This window comes from Dama dama, chromosome 26 (genome assembly GCF_033118175.1).
Source record: "Dama dama isolate Ldn47 chromosome 26, ASM3311817v1, whole genome shotgun sequence".
Lineage (NCBI taxonomy): Eukaryota > Metazoa > Chordata > Mammalia > Artiodactyla > Cervidae > Dama > Dama dama.
Genome location: NC_083706.1, coordinates 41,049,812 through 41,065,217, shown reverse-complemented (window position 1 = coordinate 41,065,217; position 15,406 = coordinate 41,049,812). Strand labels below are relative to the sequence as shown.

Genomic DNA, 15,406 nt, shown 5'->3' with positions numbered 1-15,406 from the left:
TGGAATCTGCTCTCTCCTGACCTGTGCCGAATTCTCTCAGTTGGAGGTAGTTCAGTAGGTTCCACGTTCCTTACTACCGCAGGGTAACTCATGCAAGTGGTTACTGTGAACACGGCCAGAGTGAGTGGGCGGTTTCAGTCAGTGGTTCTCCTAACATTATTACTGTGATGAAAGGATGAACTGCAAATGCAAATAAGACCCCTGGACCAGTGAGCAGCACAGAGTAAACAGTCAAAAATCATGTTATTCTGTTTATTCTGAGATCGTCTTTCCTTCGATGGTATCCACGTGGTCTCTGGTAGCCCTGTCTTGCACCCAGACTATGTTGGTGCCTGGGTAATGTTCTCTTAGAGATTCTCCCAAGGAACCTAATGTTCTCTTAGAGATTCTCCCAAGGAACCCCAAATACTTACTCCCTGTGTTCAACAGTGCCCAGAAGGCCTTTAACAGGGAACAAAACCTCATACCTCCAGTGCCTGTGGAGGAAATCGTCCAAACTCTGGTCTTGAGGTAGGAGATAGATGGACCCCACCTCATGCCCCCAACCCACACCCAAGGTGAGCGCTGGAGTTTGTTCCCTGTGGACAGAAACTCCAAAATATAACGGGACCATCGAGAGAGGAGGCTGGGCCCCTGCTCAGATAAAAGATTAAAGACCACATATTACATACTTCTCATTCTCGAAATTAAGGAGACCCTCCCAACTAGAAAGCTCCTTGGAGGTCAAAAGGGGAGTGATGTCAAGTCTACCCATACTCCTCTTTAGTGGAATCCATCTTGCCTGAGAGATGTGTGTGCACGCATGGGAGGATACTGAAATATTCTTAATACTGATTCGCCTGACTCTCTCTCTCTCTGAATCCACGCATGTGTCCGTCCGCATGTACTGTATTCTTTTTCCTCCTAATAAACACTTATTTCACTACTTCCTGTCTTTGTGGGAGTTCTTTTCTGCCAAGCCAAAGGGCCAGGGCCTTGTCCCTGACCTCTGGTCTAGTGTCTAGGATTCAGCTCTCACCGCCGTGCCCCGACCTCAGTCTCTGGAACCAAAGCCCCCAATTGCAGGTGGAGGCCACCCCAGATCAGTCTGGGTCAAAACAGTATGGTGTTACCCGCCCCCCCCCCCCCCTTTTGGAGATACAGGATAATGTGTTTATTTCAGAATTACTTAAATTTAGTAACCTTAACAAACAGTGAGTTTGAAAGTAACAGTGACACTTTTGTAAGTCCCATTCAGGCCCCTTTTGTATTGACTCAAGGAAACAATTATAGTTCCACTGATTCATTTCCTAGGGACCACCAGTTTTCCACTGGTTTCCAGACTCTCTTCCCCCGACACACACCCCTCTTGGAATCCAAGAATAATATGTTTCTTTTGGAATTACTTAACAGACTTGGTCAGTTTAAAAGTAACAGTGACACTTTTATAAGTCCCACACAGTCCCCTTTTGTAATCACCCAAAGAAACACAGTTCCACTGATTCGTTTCTTGAGGACCATCATTTTTCCACTGGTTTCTGGACAGTGTTTTTCTCTCTCTCTCTTTTGTTTCTAAACAGGACTTTTTTGAAAAGTGCAGTTTTGTTTTTTTAAAGACATTTATTTTATTTGTGGGCTCCTCTTCCTTGTGGTGCTTGGGCGTCTCATTGCGGTGTCTTCTCTCATTGCTGAGCATGGGCTCTCGGGTGTGCGGGCTTCAGTCGCTGATGTGTGTTCTCAGTAGTTGCAGCCTACAGGCTCCAGACATGGGCTTAGTAGTTGTAGCACACGGGCCAAGTGGCTCTGAGACACGCAGGATCTCCCCAGACCAGGAATTGAACTCGTGTCCCTTGTATTGGCCCTGGAGAAGGGAATGGCATTCCACTCCAGTATTCTTGCTTGGAGAATCCCATGTACTGAGGAGCCTGGCAGTCTACAGTCCATGGGGTTGCAGAGTTGGATACGACTGAGCGACTAAGCACCCTTGCACTGGTAGGCAGATTCTTAACCACTGGATCATCAAGGAAGCCCCCCAAAAGTGCGGGTTTTGACACTGAAAAACCAGAGAATAGTGGTTTCCTGGGGGTGAGAGCAAAGACAGAAGGGGAAACAGAGAAGCAAAAAAAAAAAAAAACACCATTTGTCAGGGCACCAAAACAGATAGGGACCTCGGCAAAACTTCACCTACACTACTGCCTCTCAGCTATTTTATTCACCTGAAGATTTTAATAAAGGACAAAAAAAGTTATAGCAGCCCATAGGGCATTTTTGAGACACAGAAGATTATCAAGGCTGCAAATTTCCTAAGAAACATCTGGGGTTAAGTTGGTGCACATGTATGAATATTCCATGGTGGCTTTAAGGATTTCTTTGTATCTTATTTCAAGAATGAAGGGTGATGTCAGTCAGTAAAAAAAAAAAACACAACCTACCCCCCAACCCACAGCAAATCCTAGGATTTACTATTCCAGTTAAACAGTAAGATACATGAGAGCATAATAGATGAATAATTCATACCTGTTTTGTTCCAAAGTTAACCTGGAGCCTTGAGATAGACTACTCTTTAGGCATGGATTTTTTTTTACACAGTAGCTCAAGGCCTTCATATTTAACTGCTTTTTTTTTTTTTTTCTTTAAGAAAAAGTACTTATTAGGAAAGGTTGAAAAATAATCTCCCTGGGGGGAAAAAAGCCCTCATGAAAAATAAATCTGAGTAAGCTGAGTTGTGAAAGCACTACTCCAATAGCAGCAGGAGCTTTGAAGTCTCTTTCCTGTTCAGGAACACTCAACTTCTGAGACAATAAATTTACAGCACAATAGGCTTCCGGCATCACAAAATCTGCAGTCAATCTGGGCTTCCAGGTCCTCTTGCATTTAACCTGACTTCCTGTCACTCACCCTTCAAAGGTCCTGGCACTTCTATTTTGGGGTGGGTAGTGGGGTGAGAATGGGGGTGGGTGAGAGCTTTCAGAGGTTTTAAAGGACTTTGTGTGTGTGTGTGTGTGTGTGTGTGTAAGGAGTATGTGACTTTTTCAGGCCACAACAGGTAGCTGCTTTGTGCATGAGCTGTGGTTCAGGTCTTTCTAAGAAAATGATTCTGGAATAAGAACCCAGAAGGCTTAAAGCTCTGCTAACTGGGAGGTCGGAGTCTACAGTGACTCCGAGCATGGACTTTGGAATCATATGTTGTGTTGTGCTGGGCTCAATCGCTCAGTCATGTCCAACTCTTTGTGACCCCCATGGACTAGCCCAGCAGGCTCCTCTGTCCATGAGGATTCTCCAGGCAAGAATACTGGAGTGGGTGGCCATGCCCTCCTCCAGGGGATCTTCCCAACCCAGGGATCGAACCCAGGTCTCCCACATTGCAGGCAAATTCTTTACCATCTGAGCCCCGAGGGAAGCCCAAGAATACTGGAGTGGGTAGCCTATCCCTCCTCCAGGGGATCTTCCCAACCCAGGGATCAAGCCCACATTGCCTGCGTCTCCTGCATTGGCAGGCAGACCCTTTACTTTGGGCTATGCTGAGTCTTCATGGCTGCACAAGGGCTTTCTGCAGTTGTGGCAAGTGAAGCCTGCTCTTCGTTGTGGTGCCCAGGCTTCTCACTGCAGCGGCTTCTCTCATCTTAGAGCATGGGCTCTAGGGCTCATGGGCTGCAGTAGTCACGGCGTAAGGGCCAGTTGCCCCGTGACAAGTGGAATCTTCCCGGACCAGGGATTGAACCTGTGTACCCTGCATTGACAGGCAGATTCTTAACCACTGGACCACCAGAGACATCCCCATTTCCTCTATTTCTATGTCTGCATGTGTTTTTACACACTGTCAGCAGCTAACTTTGCTCAACCCCTTGGATTTTATATGCTGCTTCTTCACGCCCCAGCCCTAAGTTTGTAAGAAGAGGATTCTTCTCCGATTGGGCTGAGATAGAGGCAGAGAGTCGGACACGACCGACCAACTAACACTTTCACTACTCTTTTTTTTACCAGGAAAATCCAGACAATTGAATTCATTTTGCTTCTTTTATGAAATTTTGGGTCATATCTGTGATGAAAAGTAAATAGAAAGAGGAACACGTAACTAAAGAACAGAACCTAAGCATGTTCACCTGAAATATCTAGACAATTGTATATGTTCTGTATATGTTCTGGCCTCTGTTGGTCAGTTTAGCTGCCCCTGTGTCTCCTTCAGCCTGTGTGTGTGCTGGGAGATGGCATTGGATTACAACAAGGATCTTAATGGTGGCCTTCAAACCACTAACAGAGTTCTCGGTTTTGTAAGTTGACACGAGGCAGAAAGCTAGCATGCCTTTGGGTTCATTGGTTCAATAGAATTTCTTACTGAAATATTTTGTGTGATGTTATCTTGTCACTGCTTATGACAATATGCCCAATGCCTTATATACTTTAGAAGCAACTGTGGGGGTGAGGGGAATAGAGAGGTAGTACTCATTTTGTAACCAAGTGTTGTACTGATAATCATGTATGTATATATGTGCGGTATACAAACAAATGCAAGTGTATGTTCCTTGCCACTAAATTATTATTTTAGGGAGGTGCAGTGGAGCCAGAACAACAGACTGAGTTATACATTGATTTAGCCAGAGGCCAACCATCAAAGCCTCTGTTACTACAGAACAGATATGGCAGAGATTAGAAGTTCTTTGTTTTATTAGCAATCCCACTTCTGGGCATACACACTGAGGAAACCAGATCTGAAAGAGACACGTGCACCCCAATGTTCATCGCAGCACTGTTTATAATAGCCAGGACATGGAAGCAACCTAGATGCCCATCAGCAGATGAATGGATAAGGAAGCTGTGGTACATATACACCATGGAATATTACTCAGCCATTAAAAAGAATTCATTTGAACCAGTCCTAATGAGATGGATGAAGCTGGAGCCCCTTATACAGAGTGAAGTAAGCCAGAAAGATAAAGAACATTACAGCATACTGACACATGTATATGGAATTTAGAAAGGTAATAACGATAACCCTATATGCAGAACAGAAAAAGAGACACAGAAATACAGAACAGACTTTTGAACTTTGTGGGAGAATGTGAGGGTGGGATATTTCAAAAGAACAGCATGTATACTATCTATGGTGAAACAGATCACCAGCCCAGGTGGGATGCACGAGACAAGTGCTCCAGCCTGGTGCACTGGGAAGACCCAGAGGAATCGGGTGGAGAGGGAGGTGGGAGGGGGGATCGGGATTGGGAATACATGTAAATCCATGGCTGATTCATATCAATGTATGACAAAACCCACTGGAAAAAAAAATAATAATAATAATAAAAAAAAAAATAAGAACAAAAAAATAAATAAATAAAGGTAACGTACTTTTCAAGTTACAAATTGGATGTGTTGTGGCACTTCCCAGTGGCTAAGACTCGGAGCTTCCAATGCATCAGGTGTGGTTGGATTCCTGGTTTGGGAATCCCAGATGCCCTGGGGCTTGACCAAGAAAAAACAAACAAAAATAGGATATGTTGCATATAATCTGTGTGTATGTCTGTGTGTGGTAAATCCTTCCCAGTGTCATAAATGTGAGGAGACATCTAGAAATACCTGGATGCTTGGAGGGAAATCATCTATCTTACAGTTCTATATAGTCTTATATTGATGTTGAGGAAAGATAACTTTTGTTACCTAAATAACTAAACTAAAAAGGGCCAGGGAGTTAAAAATACAGATTACTTTGTATAAAATAAATAAGCTACAAAGATGTATTATACAGGGCAGAGAATAGAACCAATATTTTATAGTAACTGTGAATGGAGTAGTTATTGACTCACTATGTTATACACCTTAAATTTATCTAATATTGTAAGTCAACTATACCTCAATTAAAAAGAAAAAGCACATGTCAAGCTATATCACAAAAGAGATTAAAAAATTAAATCAGGGACTTTCTTGGTGGTCCAATGATTAAAACTCTGCACTCCCAATGCAGGGCATTCAATTCCCGGTTAGGGAACTAAGATCACTAATGCCAAAAAAGAAAAAAAAAAAGAAAGCTTAAAGAAATAATCAAATCAAGTTAGTCTTTTTGCCTTTTATGGCTTAAAAACCTGAAAGAATTTTCTGTATCCGGGAAGTAAAACCAGAGAGTGAAAAAAACGACGTGAAATGAGGAAATCCAAAAGTCAAAGTGTTTGCTTCCTTTTCTCTCTGGGTCTGGGAGACCAGGTGAAACAGCAAACTCTTTAAACAAATTGCTGCACAAGAAGGGGCAAGAAGCCTTTCGTAGGATTTTCACAGGAGACTAACAGGAGCTTGTTGACTTTTGCAGTTATCAAAATAAATCTCACACAAAGTCCTTGGTATTAAGTTACTATACTTAGTTTCTGCTCACAGAGGAAAGGCCTGCAGGTGTGGACTGGTGCCAATTGCAAAGCCTTCTTGGGAGGCCCTTCAAGCAAGATCAACTCTCTGCTCACATTTGTCAGCATCTCCCTTTTCTGTTGGTGTCCAAACCCAGCGGCTCTCAGAGCTTTCCCATGGAAATAGTTGATTGTCATCACGCCTGTGGATAGCTAAAGTGCAAAATCTGACAGACCGATCCTTCCCCTCTAAGCAGATTTTTCAAACTCTATTCATCTGAAAAAGTTTTTGAGACAAACTTCTACGTACTTCGGCTATGTTTGCTAGAGTGCTCTGGCCCCATAAGGGCCAGAGGGAAATTTGGGTCGTTAAAAACCGTATTAAGGGGCTTCCCAGGTGGCTCAGTAGTGAAGAATCTACCTGCCAATGCAGTAGACACAAGTTCGATCCCTGGTCTGGGAAGATCCCACATGCCATGCACCACGGCTCCTGAGCCTATGTTCGAGAGCCCCGAGGGTGTGATGTGCAGCTACTTAGCCCTCGAGCTGCAAGTACTGAAGCCCATGCGCCTTAGAGCCTTTGCAGGGAGAAGCCCGAGCACCACCTCTAGAGAAAAGCCTGAGTGGCAACAGAGACCCAGTTGCTGTTGTTGTTGCTTAGTGACTAAGTGGTGTCCGACCCTTTGCGACCTCATGGACTGCAGCACGCCAGACTTCCCTGTCGTTTGCTATCTCTCAAAGTTTGCTCAAACTCATATCCATCAAGTCAGTGATGCCACCCAACCATCTCATCCTCTGACCTCCCCTTCTCCTCCTGCCTTCAATCTTTCCCAGCATCAGGGTCTTTTCCAAGGAGTCAGCTCTTCACATCAGGTGGCCGCGAGAACCCCACGAACAGTACAAAAAGACAAGAAGAAGACCCAGTACAACCAATATATAAATAAAATTACTTTGAAAAACCATATTAATCCTGCCAAGTGAATAAGGACAACTAGATCTGTGTTTAATAAAGAATGTCAACTCACACACACACACACACACACACACACACAAAAGAAAGAAAGAAAGAAAGAAAGCAGGGAAGGGATATTTCATTTGAAAAGATCAAAATTAGAGTGCACCCAGGTCTGGATCTGGATCCAGTCTTTCCTGCCTCAGAGAGGAGGTACCTTGGAAGGCCAGAGGGAGGCTTCAAAGCCCAGGTGGATGGACTGGCCCCTTAGAGGGGGGTGCTCTGTCCTTCCAGCCCCAGCATTGGGAAGAGGCTTCCGGGAGAAGGCCCGGCCCGCTGAAGTGTAGTTGGACACTGGCATGCTGCGTGTTGACATCCAGAAGCCCAGTACCTTACTCGCCTTCACAAAAATCTGACCAGGGCTTGGGTGAGGCTGATGTCTGTGTGGATGCCCCACCCAACGCCCAGCCTCAATGCTTCCCTGGTCTCTTAAAATTCCCACTAACTTCATCTGGGCCTCACTCGGCATCCCCCAGTCACAAGCGCACTGACTCCGTCCTCCCATCTACCCGGTGCACTCGGGGCAGCAAACCCCCGGGCTGCTGGCCTTCCGCAGCCTTAGGTCTGCGCTCGGGCAGACCAGCTGGGGCGGAGGGCAGAGCCTCTCTCTCACACACCTTGCTCGAGGCTGCGGGGCTCCCGTCAGCACGCTCCGGTGTGGTCATCGCCCGCCCCCGAGTCCCCCTGCGTTCCTGTCTAAGTCCCAAGAAGCAAAAAACAGTGGTGTTACCTGTTGCATGGCTGCCGCCTGGCGCGGCCTGCCTGATTCCGAGCCAGAGTCGGAGAGAGCGAGAGTCTGCCCGGCCACCTCCTCCGGGCAGATCCGCTCTTCACCCCCTGCCCGGCCACCCGCTCCCCTTGGCTTAGCCGCGCCCCTGTGGCCACAGGGAGGGGTCATAATGACCCTTCCCTTGCAACCACGTGGGTGGGGGTGGGAGGGAAGTTTCCCAAAGAAAGGGGGTGTCAGGCCCCAAACCCACCGGAACTCAGGTCTCCTGGCCAGCCTGCCAAAATTGTGTGTGATCAGTATTCTGAGACCCAGGACCAGGAGTGGAGAAGGGGGTCACAGGACTGCTCCAAGGATGGCACTGATTTCCAGCTCAGGAGGACGTCAGATTCTGTGCTTCGGGTTCTTAACTGTGACGTTTCCTGTCTGGGTATCAGGTGCCTCAGTCTGGAACCCTGAAGCTGTCCCACCTGCGGGAAGGAACATACACCCTTCAGTTGACAGTGGTGGACACTGCTGGGCAGAGGAGCTCCGACAACGTCTCAGTGACCGTGCTTCCCGTGGCCTTCTCCACAGGAGGTGAGAAGAAAGCCCTTCCCTCGTGTTCACGGTGGCCAACACAAGCCAGGCTGTGGTTGGAAGGGTGGTGTTAAACTGGCATTTTAGGGGCTTCCCTGGTGTCCAGTGGTTGAGGCTTCATCTTCCAGGGCAGGGATTGCAGGTTCCATCCCTGGCCAGGGAGCTAAGATGCCCACAGTGCTTGAGGGCAAAACACCAAAACACAGAACAGAAGCAAGGATTTCCCTGGTGGCTCAGTCAGTGGTAAAGAATCCATCTGCCAATGCAGGGGACACGGGTTCTATCCCTGGTCTGGGAAGATTCCCACACGCGGCGGAGCAACTAAGTTGTGCCCAGGAGCCACATCCACCCAGCACACATGCAGCAGCTACTGAAGCCTGCGTGCCCCAGAGTCCGTGCTCCACAGTAAGGGAGGCCGCTGCAATGCGGAGCCCTCACACCACAGCTAGAGAAAAAGCCCAAGCAGCAGTGAAGACCTGCCCAGTCAAAAATAAATAAATAAAATTATTTTTAAAAACTACCAGAAGCAATATTGTAACAAATTCAACAAAAAACTTAAAAGGGTCCACATAAAAAAAACTTTGCCATTTTATATTCTAACTGTGCAATATAATGGGCCCTTCCATTTTATTTGTGGCTGTTGCTGAGTGGGAAAATCTTAACTAAAAATATGATTACAAAACTAGGCTCCACTATATATCATGTTAAGCGACACTGGAACAGAGGAGCACTTGAGTCACAGGACCTTAGAGATGCCCCATCTTTCCTTGACTCCGTTTCATAAAAGACATCTGGGTTTCCCAGGAGAGGGTGGGGTAGTTAATACTATGTTCAAAGAATGCAGCTAAGAGGTAAATTTAAAACAAATTAAAACACGTACAGTGCATGTGTCAATTTCAAAGGACTGTTGAAAACTTTTCATGGACACTTTACAGAGAAGCACAGATACGTTGATTACAGAGAAGCACAGACACGTTGATAATATAGCTCGACACATATACAATGGTTCCCACATCCTGCTGCTCATTGTAAGCTCATTTCTCTCTGTTTCTTGCTGTCCCAAACATCTACGGTTCTAAGATTAGCTCATTAAGTTAAAAAAAAATGTACTTGGAACTTGGCAGCACTAAAGCTATAGAGGTTTTGCAGAGATCGTGTGTGTGTGTGTGTGTGTGTGTGTGTGTGTGTGTGTGTGTGTGTGTGTGTGTCTAGAGTCCTGTGGCTCGGTCGGGGGATACTTTCTCGGCATCTGCCCTGAATGGTAACTGTGTGCAAGGAAGTGAGCATGGGTGCTGAGTTCCACAGACCTGATCCCCGGCCCTGATTAGTGACCCTTCACTAACCCTGGCTCTAGCAGACTTGTAGACTGTCTCCTATATCCTTGAGTCCTCCATATTTGGATCATAATCAAGCGAGCAGTCGGGAGAAAGAATACAATCACTGGATTTGCTTGTACTTTGGCTGACCTTGTCTTCCATCAAAGAGACGGGTCTGTGTACATATTAGAAATGAAGGAAGGAGACTTTAGAATTCTAAGAACTCTGCCACCTTGGTAATTTGCCTTCCACAAAGAAACAGTGCTAGCAAGATACAGATACTAGCAACATTCAAAATGAGGTTGGCTGGCTTTCCCTGGAGTCTAGCAGTTAAGAATCCACCTGCCAATGCATGGTACACAGGTTCGATCCCTGGTCCGGGAAGGCTGCTCATGCCTCGGAGTAACTAAGCCCCATGTGCCACGACTACTGGAGCCTGTGTGCCCTAGAGCCCATGCTGGGCAACAAGAGAGGCCAGCACAATGAGAAGCCCTCACACTGCAGCTGGAGAGTAGCCCCCGTTCTCTGAAACTAGAGACTGAGCACCGCAATGGAGACCTAGTGCAGCCAAAAACAAACAAGTAAATCTTAAAAACAAAAAATCAGGTTGGCTCACTGCTGTTCAACCATGGTTCAGTTTGACCTGGAGGAAGGAAGAGTGGCTGCAAATGGTACCCCAAACTCCGGTCCAGTAGATGACCGTGAGTCGGCGATGGGGAATGAGCCGGCAGCATCCCAGTCCGTACTGGAGCAAGGCCCTGTTTGTGGACCTACTGCAGCGATACGGAAGAGCCGATTACTTAAAACAAACCGGGCAATGCTGACTGTGCACTGGGGCAGGTGGGAGTAGAAAACAATGGCACCCGGTCCAGCTGAGGTCCCGGCCAGTGGGGAGGTGCTGAGCTGGAGGGCTGTGCTCCTGGGAACAGGGCTCCCTAGCCAGGGACCGAAGTGCTCCTGGGCAGCTGTCAGCCCCACAGAAATTAGCAAAGGAAGAAATGGCCTGAGCCGATGGAGGCAAAGGGCTGACATCAACCAGCTACTTGTTGCTCTGATTTATTCACTCTGGCCAGTCTTCTGGGCTCCCAAGGCAACTAGAGAGTAGCCAAGTTGCCGGTTGTACATTTCTGGCCTTTCTCAATGTGACGGAAGTGTGTTTGAAGCTGCAGAGGGTGATATGATTCACCTCTTATTACTGAAAGGCCAGTCGGGTGTAATCGGTCTTACGTAGGGATTCCCTGGTGGCTCAGATGGTAAAAAAAAGAATCTGACTGCAATGTGGGGGACCAGGGTTTGATCCCTGGGTCGGGAAGATCCCCTGGAGAAGAGAATGGCAACCCACTCCAGTATTATTGCCAGGATAACCCCATGGACAGAAGATCCAGGCGGGCTACAGCCCAGGGGGGTCACAAAGAGTCTGATACAACTGAGCAACTTTGAGAGAGAGAGAGATCTTATGTATGCAACTTTATACAGCAAATAGAAAGAATTATGTTGTGTTAACTGCCTTCTGGAATCACTCACTGGTTAGATTGGAATAGCAAACTGAATTAAAGTTAATAAGACACCACATGCTGCTGCTGCTGCCGTTTCGTCACTAAGTCATGTCTGACTCTGCGAACCCATGGACTGTAGCTGGCCAGGCCCCTCTGTTCACGGGATTCTCCAGGCAAGAATACAGGAGTGGGTTGCCATTCCCTTCTCTGGGGGATCTTCCCAACCCAGGGATCAAACCTGAGTCTCTTGCATTGGCAGGTGGATTCTTTACCACCAAGTCACCTGGGAAGCTATAGGACACCACATGGAGACGTTGAAACTGAGAGATGGGGATTGAGAGGGCTTCTGTCCCCTTGATTACATATACGGATCTTGCTGCTAGCTTGCTTTCTGGTAAACAAAGATGCAAGTTCTATAGTAAACAGACAAGCATATACCCTTGTTTCTATGATAACTTGATTCAGATTTGGATGTAGAGTCCACATGTTTTCAAGCTTTGCAAAAAATGATCTAGTCAAAATGAATAAAAAACAAACAAACAAGCAGTAATCTACTCAGAGAGCAAGCCAACAGACACTTCCAAGGTAACCCAGTTGTGTGATCTCCATACAGGATCCCCCACAGACAGTCAAGACATTTTTTTAAATGGACAAGAAAATATCAGAACTTATATTTGTATTCATTTTTAGTCCTCTTTAAGTTGTCAGTCTATTTTGTAACATGTATTAAAATATGTTACTACAGTGGCACATACATATGATTTATAGATGGGAGATATACATGGTCAAAAGAGTCCGGAGACCACTGATCCAGAAATACATGGATAAATTGTTCGTATGGATCTGTCTCCATAGTGACCGAGGAGTCAGGGAAGCCTTGAGGTGGTTAGGATTTTCATGTCACGCGTTTAAAAGGTGTGAGCAGAGGCTGCATCCTGGCTTGCTGTCTGCAGTTTCCCTTTACTTTTCCTCCCAGCCCCTTCCCCCTGACCGAAGCAGACGCTCCTTTCTAGGCCCAGGTGCTCAGCCAGAACTGCTGACTCCCTTTGTCCCCTTCTTTCTGCCACTGTTTCTTAACAGGTGTTTGCTTATTTATTTGTTTATTAGGGCTTCTGTATTGGCTCAGCGGGTAAAGAATCCACCTGTAAGGCAGGAGACGCAGGAGACCCGGGTTCGATCCCTGGGTTGGGAAGATTCCCCTGGAGGAGGAGATGGCAACCCACCCCCGTATTCTTTCCTGGGAAATCCCATGGACAGAGGAGCCTGGCAGGCTACAGTCCAGAGGGTCGCAAGGAGTCAGACACGACTGAGAGACCGCACACACGTTCATGTGTTTAGGCCGCTGGGTCTTTGTTACTGAATGAGGGCTTTCTCCAATGGCAGAGTGAGGGCTGCTCTAGCTGCGGGGCACAGGCTTCTCTTTGCGCGACTTCGCTGGCTGCAAAGGATAGGCTCTAAGCCAGGGGCTCAGTGCTCATGGCTCGGGGCTGTAGGGCACGGCCTCAGTAGCTGAGGCGCACCGGCTTAACTGCTCCACGGCAAGTGGGATCCTCCCAGGCCAGGGATCGAACCCTCGTCCCCTGTTGGCGGGCGGATTCTTAACCGCTGGACCACGAGGGATGTCCCTGCCACCATTTATTTTCTTCACCTCTTCTTCCTCCAGAATCTAGGTATCCTCAAATTGCCTTCCACCCAGATGGACTCTTCCCAGCATTTTTTTTAAGTGTTAAAATACATGTTTTAATTTTCTAATTAGTAGCAATTTATATTGAGAGAGCATAAAAACAGTTCAGGAAAAGGACTTAGAACTTAACGGAATTTTAAATGAGGAAATTATAGTTAAGAAGGGTTATGTACTATGCAACTAGTTAAGAGCTAAAAATTAAAAATAGAACTATCATATTACCCAGCAATCACACTGCTGCTGCTGCTAAGTCGCTTCAGTCGTGTCCGACTCTGTGCGACCCCATAGACGGCAGCCCACCAGGCTCCCCCATCCCTGGGATTCTCCAGGCAAGAACACTGGAGTGGGTTACCATTTCCTTCTCCAATGCATGAAAGTGAAATGTGAAAGTGAAGTCGCTCAGTCATCTCTGACTCTTCACGACCCCATGGACTGCAGCCTACTAGGCTTCTCCGTCCATGGGATTTTCCAGCCAAGAGTATTGGAGTGGGGTGCCATTACCTTCTCCATTTTCCCAGCATTTTAACTGAACTTCTTTCCAGTAGAATGCTTCCAAGACCCACTTGGACGTGTATTCTATGCTCAGAAATATCATCATGGTTGCTCTCCTGTGTTCTGAGACAGTTTTCTAGTCCATCTGTCCCTGGAGAATATAGACTCCTTGTGACTCCTTTAGCCTGATACCTTTAGTCTGTATCACCAGTGTCAGCGGTTATTAGTTGGCTTATGCCAGAGCTGGGGGCACAGGGAATGCCTTTCAAGAAAATACTTGCAGCTCTGAGGGTTGAAAGCTCTTGAGCACTCCAAAATGGAGAAGGAAATGGCAACCCACTTCAATGTTCTTGCCTGGAGGATCCCACGGACAGAGGAGCCTGGCGGGCTACAGTCCATGGGGTCATAAGAGTTGGACACCACTCAGCGACTGAACCACCACCACCGCTCCAAAATGGAGGGAATTTCATTACTTGTAGATAATAAATTCTCACTAGCTAGTAGCTAAAGATTCTATTTTTCCTTTACAGCACCACGGATCTATGATGGCTAGCAAAGGGGGTTCAATAGTAGAAAGTTGATCTCAGTAAAAATTATTATTTAGGAAACATGAATGCAAGACACACACAGCATGTAGAAAGCCGTGTCTCTGGGCTTCCCAGGTGGCTCAGCGGTAAAGAACCCACCTGCCAAGGCAGGAGATGCTGGTTGGACCCCTGATCCAGGAGGGTCCCACATGCCGTGGAGCAAATAAGCCCGTGGACCACAACGACTGAGCCTGTGCTCTGGGGCCCGGGAGCCGCAACTGCTGAAGCCCTGATGCCCTAGAGCCCATGCTCAGCAACAAAGAAGCCCTCAGTGAGAAGCCCAGGCCCTGAAACTACAGAAAAGCCTGAGCAGCAAGGAAGACCCAGCACAGCCAAGAATAAATAAATTAATTAATTAAAAAATTTTTAAATCATTAAAAATGACCAAAAAAAAAAAAAAACCCACAGGGACTTCCTTGGCGGTTCAGATTTCAGGTTGAGACTTCACCTTCCAATGCAGGGGGCACAGGTTTGATCCCTGGTTGGGTAGCTAAGATCCCACATATGTCGGGGCAAAACACCAAAACATAAAACAGAAACAATATTGTAAAAATTCAATAAAGACTTTAAAAATGATACACTTAAAAACAAAACAAAACAAAACAGTGTCTCTGATAAAATAGGGTCAGCCAGCCAAGTGCTGTGCAGAGGATGAACCAGTGTTAGGGGCCTGCTGAGGATGTGATGGGGGAGCACGTGAATGCAGAGTGAGTCACCTGAAGGAGGACACCCAGAGCTGGGTGGGGAAGACCGCAGCTGCTGCTTCTCTGCTCCCACCTCTTTAGCTCTGTTGGCTTGGACAAGGACCCTGAGACGAAAAGCCCATGGTGATTCCTGAGAGTTCGGTCAAGAAGAAACCCCCTAACCTTCCAGAACCTACTGCTGCCGCGCAGCCTGTCACGTGTCCCCTCATTACCTGCATCTCCTCACCCAAAGCCATCCATCGTACACACAGTCTCGGTTGATCCTGACGCGGTGGAAGCACTTTCCTTTCTGCACTCCTGTGACTTGAGACTTGTTTACAAACAGGATGCTCGAGTGTCTGCTCACGCTACCACTTCTTTTGTGACGATGGCTGTTGCATTGACATCACGCTGGCTTGCGACGGAGTGGAGCAGTGTCCTGACGGGTCTGATGAAGCTTTCTGTCAAAATCGTGAGTCACCTGCATCACATTTTGGGGGTAGAAGGGATGTCTGTATTCTGACA

The 15,406-nt window shown here is 46.9% G+C and overlaps 1 protein-coding gene across 2 annotated transcripts in view; it reads left to right on the top strand.

Moving 5' to 3' along the window:
- The window catches only part of LRP11 (LDL receptor related protein 11), a 64,104-nt gene that overhangs the window by 21,141 nt on the left and 27,557 nt on the right, over window positions 1-15,406 (top strand). For both annotated transcript variants that reach the window (XM_061130298.1, XM_061130297.1), the window contains exons 3-4: window positions 8,482-8,623; window positions 15,228-15,353. In XM_061130298.1, the coding sequence (XP_060986281.1) occupies window positions 8,482-8,623; window positions 15,228-15,353 (268 nt within the window). The remainder of the gene's footprint in view (window positions 1-8,481; window positions 8,624-15,227; window positions 15,354-15,406) is intronic.